At 42.0% G+C, this 8,136-nt stretch overlaps 1 protein-coding gene across 1 annotated transcript in view; it reads left to right on the top strand.

The window, feature by feature from the left end:
• LOC105536153 (signal-regulatory protein beta-2-like) overlaps window positions 1–8,136 on the top strand; it is a 61,174-nt gene that overhangs the window by 34,955 nt on the left and 18,083 nt on the right. The window contains exon 5 of the mRNA XM_011975428.1: window positions 6,381–6,446. Within this exon, the coding sequence (XP_011830818.1) occupies window positions 6,381–6,446 (66 nt within the window). The remainder of the gene's footprint in view (window positions 1–6,380; window positions 6,447–8,136) is intronic.

Below are 8,136 nucleotides of genomic sequence, written 5' to 3'. Positions count from 1 at the left end.
TAGACGGAGTTTTGCTCTTGTTTGCCCAGGCTGGAGTGCAAAGGTGTGATCTCAGTTCACTGCAATATGTCTCCCAGGTTCAAGCAATTCTCCTGCCCCAGCCTCCCATGTAGCTGAGATTACAGGCACAGCACCGCACCATGCCCAGCTAATTTTGTATTTTTAGTAGAGATGAGGTTTCACCATGTTGGTCAGGCTGGTCTCGAACTCCTGATCTCAGGTGGTCCCCCTGGCTCTGCCTCCCAAAGTGCTGGGACTACAGGCATGAGCCACCACACCCAGCTAACAAAACCTCTTTTCGTTATAAATTACCCAGTCTCAGGTATTTCTTTATGGCAGTGTGAGAACAGACTAACACAATATATATTATACACAAATGCAGCTGGTCTTCCTAAGGATGGTTGCCCCTTAAAGGAAAGCTCAGTTTTGTCCAGCAGTTTCCCTTAATTTTAGAATTTCCTTTTCAAAAGTGGCTAAGGCTAGGACAATGTATCAGGTCAAAGTGTGTTGCTTTGTGAGCATCACTCCACAAAGTGTCACCAGTGAGTCATGAATCCCTCTCTCGCATGTAACAACTGTTCATGCAATTCTCTTCGGGAGAATTGAACTCATCCTCATGTTTCTTTTGGTTGTGAACAAACAGGAATTGGTCACAAATGAAAATACAAGTCTGAATTTCATGCAATAGAAAACAGCTACAATTTTAACAGCATGCTGTGTAATTTTAGGCCAAAAGAAATGAAACTACTTATGCAAGACTGCCAATGCTGTGACCTGGAACACCTGCTGTGAAATAGCAGCAGAAGAGACAGTTATCTTTTGTTTTATTCCTGAAACCAGAATCTCCTGCCCATAGACAGAGATCAAAACCTCCAATCTAAAAAGAGACGGTTGGAGAGAACAGCCCAAATAATGGCAAAACCTCACTAAAAAAGAAAGGGAGATCTGAATTCAGGAGGACACACCCTTTTGCACCCTGTGAAGCCTATGGAGTGTGAGGAACATACTGCGTTAATGCTGCTACCAAGCACTGAGCCCAAAAGGGAAGGCAGTGTGTTCAGGGTTGGGAGGTCACTCTGAATCCTGCTGACTATAATAGATATGTCTAACTAAAAGAAGAAACTTAGGTAAAATTAATATAAGTAGAAGGTCTATTTGGGCCAAATTTGAAGACTGTAACCCAGGAAACACCTCCAAGTCACTTTGGAGAATAAAGAACAGACTCGAGCTTTTAAGGAAAAAGGACAAACCAGGGGAGGGGATGATTACAAAAGTTTTTCTCAGGAATTCTCATTGCTTTACAAAAATAACATCGATTAGTAACCTTTATACATTATTTAACTATAGAGTATGACTTGTGGTGTCCACATATGGCATTGTTACATTATTTTGTAGCTACTTGGGGCATCAGTTAGTCTAGAGTCCACATGGCAAGCAACCTCAAGAGATGATTACTTAGCTGAAGGAGGGAAGTGGGACATGACTGCTTTCTCATTGAAAGGGGCATCGCATTCCTCGGATTAAAAGGTTTTTGCGCAATTTATATTACAATATAGATGTACCCAGAATTTATTTATCTTTTGCTTTTTCCTGCTGTGTATTGTTTTTAAATCATTATGTAATCTAAGGGTAGCATTATGTTTTCTAAACCTAACGCTTGCTCAGCACATAAGTGTTAATGTATTCCTTTCCTTTTTTTTTTTTTTTTTTTTTTTTCCTATTTTGGGATTATTGCCTCTGGAAGCTATGTCTTTATTTCTGTCTCTGGTTGATAAGAGGAAAAGCAGGAAGAGGATGGCCCTCCTAGGCAGTAGCCTTTCCCTGAGATGGCCCTGATGACTCCAGTATAATCAGTCCATCCCCCTCCCTTTTCTGTTCTCTTCAGCAAAATCCTTTATTTATTTATTTTATATATAGATATGTATATGTATATATATGTGTGTGTGTGTGTGTGTGTGTGTGTGTGTGTGTATATATATATTTTTTTTTGAGATAGGATCTCGCTCTGTCACCCAGGCTGGAATGCAGTGGTACGATCATGGCTCCTTGCAGCCTCCTCCTCCCAGGTTTTAGCAATCCTCCCACCTCAGCCTCCTAAGTAGCTGGGACTACAGGCATGCTCTACCACACCTGGTTGAGATATATATATATATATTTTTTGGAGAGACAGAGTTTTGCCATGTTGCCCAGGATGCAAAATCCTTTGGAATGGCTTGCATCTATGAGTGGATACAGATTTCCCCTCTCTCTTTGGATGTTTACCTGAGAAGCCCCTGGTAGTCCTGAGTGGCTTCCTATCCTGATTTATAATCTCAAATGATCCAAGAAACCGAGTGTCTTGGGGGAGTGAGATCGAAGTGCCCCTTCTGTCTTTTCTCTACTTTTTAAAAACATTGAGCCACCTATCTCTGTGGATGAGATCTGAGATATCCAATGGAGTTGGGAGATGAAAGCAACAGCAGCAGGGGATGAAACAGAGAAGTTCTCACCAGCCCTGGAAGCACAGAGCTTTATAAGGTGCTATGGAGGACTCTCTGAGAAAGGAGGGCTGCCTGACACCAAGAGAGAAGAGAGGAAATTATGAGTGGTCCCTGACTTACAATGGTTCGATTTCTAAGTCTTTACTTTCCAATGGTGTGCAAGTGATACATTCAGCAGAAACCATACTTCAGGTACGCATACAACCATTCTTTCACTTTCAGTACAGTATTCAATAAATTACAGGAGATATCCAATAATTTTTTTATCAAGTAGTCTTTGTGTCAATGATTTTGCCCAACTCTAGGCTAATTTAAGTTTTGAGCATATTTAAGGTAGGCTAGGCTAAGCTATGATGTTCAGTAGGTTAGGTATGTTAAATGCATTTTTGACTCACAATATTTTCAATTTAGGATGGGTTTACTGGGACATAACCTCGTCACAAGCTGAGAAGCATCTGTGTTGCTGTAATTCAACAACACATTGAACAGTGGGGACAGCGCCACCCACCCAAGCTGTAGCCCACCGGACCCCTCAACTTGTCTTTATTACTGAGGCTGGAACAGAGTGATATGCACTCAGCACCAAACGAGATCTCCATTCTATCAGCAGGAGTTCTTCTTCAAATCAAAATCACTCCGAAGTACACTGAGAAGTAGCCAATCCACATGGCCCAGTAACTTCAGATCCCTGGCAATGATAGTTTAATTATCCTCCTTTTGCTGGAATCGTGGATAGGAAGTGGTATCCTGGGGTGTGTTACTGATATTGGGACAGGATCCACACTATAGGATGGAGAGTTTGGCGTAAGCACAAAGTAGTGCTCATCTTGCCAGCAGGATATAAAGCCCTCTCTATTGGTGGAGCCAATTGGGATAGCAAATTAGTGAGCCAGCAGCAGTTAAGAAAAACATCTCCTGGGAACTTTCTACCCATTTTAAATGATTCATTCTCATCACCAGTTGTGTTGTAAATGGTGGAGTAAGTATCACTCACTGGTGGGATCTTTGGGGATCATTCCAACACAGTTGCAGAAATCATACTCCGAGAGGCATATAAAATTAAATGATTTATTTTACTCATAGTTCCTAGAAGGTGAAGCATGACATGCCACACAGGGAACCATTTAGAAGGAGCTCCTAGAGAAAGGGCTCAACTTAGCAGGTGGGGAGATGAGACTGGGTGGACCCCTGGGAAAATGCCTTTATTAGGAGTCACAGTAAAGTACACAAGCAAATGGCATGAGGGAATTTCACTGGTGTGTTTGAATATCACTAGGTTACAGTAGTGGAGGGCAAGAACTAGTGGCAGGGACCAGCCTTATCACATTGGCACTTCGTTGCCTGGGCAGGGTACTCACACCCTATTTGTGGGGACATCAAGGCATGAGAAAAATATGGAGTTCTAAAATTGTACACCACAACCAAAAATATTTATTTCTTTAGACAACTTTGAGATATTATATTGCATCCTTTCATTTCAACCTAAAGGACTCCCTTTAAGATTTCTTGTAGGGCAGGTCTAGAGGAGATGAACTCTGTCAGCTTTTGTGTATCCATGAATATCTTAATTTATCCCGTATTTTTAAATGATGGTCTTATCAGGTATAGAAATCTTAGTTGATGGCTTTTTTTTTTTTCTTTCAGAACTTTAAACATAACATCCCACTGCCTCTGGCCTCCAATGCTTCTGATAAGAACTCAGCCAACAATCTTACTGAGGATCTCTTGTATGTGAGGAATGGCTTCTCTCTTGCTGCTTTCAAGACTCTTTGTTTCATTTTAGCTTTCAATAGTTGGGTTATAATATATCTTAGTGTGGATCTCTGAGTTTATCTTACTTGGCGTTTGTTCAGCATCTTATATTTGTAGATTCACATATTTAATCAACTTTGGGAGGACTTGGGATATTATTTCTTCAAATAACCATCTTCTTCCTCTCTGTGTCTCTTCCTCTTCTCTTATTCTCATAATGTGTATGTTCATCCACTTAGTGGTATCCCATAAGTCCCTCAGGTTCTGTTCCTTTTTCTTTATTCTTTTTTGTCTTTCTATCCTGGAGACTCAATAATTTCATTTCAAGTTTTCTGATTCTTTCTTCCTCCTGCTAAAATCTATTATGAAACTCCTCTAGTGAATGTTTCATTATCATGACTTTCAGTTCTTATACTTCTGTTTGGTTCTTTTTAAATATTTTTTATCTCTTGGCTGATGTTCTCATTTTGTTAATATATCTTATCCTAATTTCCTTTAGATTTTGTCCATGTTTTCCTTTAGCTATTTGAGCATTTTTGAGATGGAATCTTGCTCTTGTTGCCCAGGCTGGAATGCAATGGTATGATCTTGGCTCACTGCAACCTCTGCCTCCCGGGTTCAAGTGATTCTCCTGCCTCAGCCTCCTTAGTAGCTGGCATTACAGGCACCTGTCACAATGCCCAGCTAATTTTTTGTGTTTTTAGTAGAGATGGGGTTTCACGACATTGGCCAGGCTGGTCTTGAACTCCTGACCTCAGGCAATCCACCCACCTCAGCCTCCCAAAATGCTGGGATTACAGGCACGAGCCACTGCACCCAGCTCCCTTTGAGCATTTTAAGACAGTTGTTTTAAAGTCTTGGTCTAGTATCAGGATGGGACCAATATATTACAAGAGTCCTTATGAGTAGGAGGCAGGAGAGCAAGAATTAAAGAAAGACATGTGATAATGAAAGCAAGAGGTTGGAGTGATGGAAAGATGAAACTGTGAGAAAAGGAATGTGAACAACCTCTAGAACTGGACAGGTAAGAGACAGAGACCCAAAACTATTATCTCTGCTGACACCTGTTTAGATTGTATATATTTAAAAGTGCTTTGAGATATATATAGAGAGAGGTACTGTTATAGTCAAGCAAGTGAACATAACCATCATCTCAAATAGTTGCCTTGGTTTGTGTGTATGCCAAGTGCATCTAAAATCTTATCTTTTAGTAAAAATTGTGAGAACAATTCAATATTATTAACTAGGGTCTTCATGTTGTACATGACATCTGTAGAGTTTTTCATCCTATCTGCAATTTTGTATCTTTCGACATACATCTCTCCATAACCTTCCCCAACCCTACTCCAGGAAACCAAAGTTTTATTCTCCACCTTTGCGTATTTGAGTTCTTCTCTTTTTTCTTGGTTATAGCTCAACAATTCCAATTTTGTACTTGTGACCCCCAGAAGTATACAATAATACATTTCTATTGTTGTAGTACATAAATTTAGTAGTAATTTGTCACAGCATCATTAGGAAACTAATGTAATGTGATTATGCTATGGATAAAAAATTTCAGGCCTTAAAAAATGTTTTATTCTTATTTAAGCCATATATTCATTGTGTGTTGAGAGTTCTGTCTTTCATAGTCACTCAGGAATCCAAATCGAGGAAGTAGCTTCCATCAGAGCCCTGTAGGTCTTTGCGGAAGGGAGCAGTTGATACACAGAGGCTCTTGCCGTTAAATGCACAGACCACAAATTATACCCATCAGTTCTGCTCAGAACTCAGTGGTCTAAAGAAGTCACATCACCCCACCCAACGGAATGATTCAGAAAAAGCAACACTCCATTTGGCCAGAAAGTAGAGACATAAATATTTGGCAAAGCATGAAATTTCCAAGGACGGTTTAGGAGTTCTACTCAGGTCTTCAACCTCATACTCCACCATTAAACTGGACCTCACTGTGCCACAGTGTCCTCACTTGTAATACAGTCTCATGTTACAGGCTTGTTGTGAGGGTTAAATGAGATAATACATGCAGTGTGCTGGGCTCAAGGCCCACTCCTGGGGTGTACTCAGTCAATGAAAGTCATTGATAAACACTTTAGAAAACATAACCACCACATAAGGATGAATAAATGACTGTTTTGTGTTTCCCTCCAGGAGTGGCAGGTGAGGAGGAGCTGCAGGTGATTCAGCCTGAGAAGTCAGTGTCGGTCACAGCTGGAGGTTCGACCACTCTGTCACCTCCCAGTTGCCCACAGATTGTTCAAAGGAACTGAAACAGGGCAGGAACTGATCTACAGTTCAAAAGGAGGCCACTCACCCTGGATAGCTTGCATTTCAGACATCACGAAGGGAAACAATACAGACTTTTCCATGTGCATCACTAGCATCGCAAAAGCCAACGCTGGCACCTACTACTGTGTGATGTTCTGGAAAGGGAGTCCTGACATAGAGTTGAAGTCTGCATCAGGCACTGAGCTGTCTATGCATGGTGAGTACAGTGTGGGCCTCCTTCATCCCCCAGTGTGTGACAATAAGTCAATAGTAACACCTTCCATCCATTGAGCAACAATCGGGTGTGGTGGTGGGTGCTCATTTTCATGATCTGATGTCACACCCTTCTACAGATCAGTTAAGTTAAGGCCTGAAGCATTATACTATTCACCCAGGCACCCATGGCCTGAAAATGGTGGGTAAAGTCTGCAACACTTGTGTGCCTTCTCCACAACTTGTCTCTTCTCATCTGACCCAGTCTTTGGCTTCCACAGATGAGGGAACCGAAAGATTGAGTGACTTGCCAAGGCACAAGGCCAGACCTTGCCTTCTGCCTTCAAAGAGTGTTTCCTCCCTCTGGGTGGCCAAGTCTCCTTTTTATGTAACTAGTACTCACTGAAAACTTACTATGTGCCAGGCTCTGCCCTGGTTGCTGTGCAAGCTGCGATGAACAAAACAGGGAAAAACTCTTCTCTCACAAACCTTACCCTCTCTTTCCTTCCAATAAGAAGGAATTTGTTAAGGGTGGGAGAGGAATTGTGTTTTTCTTAGTTTAATCTTCAAAAAACATCACATTGGGAAGATTCCTGAGAGGCACGGATTCATTGTTTAATCTGATGGCCCTGGTGGGCATAGATGCCACGAGCTTTGGTGTTTGTGGGTCTGTTAGAGAAACTCTTGTGTGATTCAGGGATTGAGTTACACAGGTACTGTAGGCTCCAGTCAGAGCTGGATCATCTCAGAATATCCCTCACTCTGGGAAAGAGGCCCCCCATGTGAGTGACTTAGAGGTTCCCCAGTGGAGTTAGCAAAGATGCTCACTTTGAGTTTCCTGCCAAAGATACAGATTCACAGTCTAACTCCTGATCCTGGGATGTTAGCACAGGAGGGATCTTCAGACCAGTCAGCCTAACCCCCTGTTGACAGATGAGAGCCTGAGGCCAGGAGGTGACATAGGTCTTGCCCACAGTCACAGGGCCAGTTAGTGATGGGATCCAAATTAGAGCTCTGATCTGATTCCAGGCAGATTCTTCTTGCCCTGGTGCTAGACATCATCTCCATAGAAGAGCCTGGTGCATCCTAGGTGCTAAATAAATGTTCCTTGAACAGAACCACTCAGAGGGAGCCAGCACTTCCCCTTTTCGTCACCTTCCCAAGGTTCAGAATACCCCTGGCATCCAGACCCTGAGCCTGACTGGAAAACAGTAAGCATTTTATTTTATTTTATTTTTATTTTGAGATGGATCTCCTTCTGTCACCTAGGCTGCAGTGCATGGGCACCATTTCAGCTCACTGCAACCTCTGCCTCCCGGATTCAAGTGATTCTCCTGCCTCAGCCTCCTGAGTTGCTGGGACTACAGGTGCCTGCCACTGCATCTGGCTATTATTTGTATTTTTAGTAGAGACAAGGTTTCACCAT

Source organism: Mandrillus leucophaeus, unplaced genomic scaffold (assembly GCF_000951045.1).
Source record: "Mandrillus leucophaeus isolate KB7577 unplaced genomic scaffold, Mleu.le_1.0 Scaffold101, whole genome shotgun sequence".
Classification (NCBI taxonomy): Eukaryota; Metazoa; Chordata; class Mammalia; order Primates; family Cercopithecidae; genus Mandrillus; species Mandrillus leucophaeus.
The sequence above is the reverse complement of the archived record's forward strand: the minus strand, read 5'-3'. Positions and strand labels throughout refer to the sequence as shown.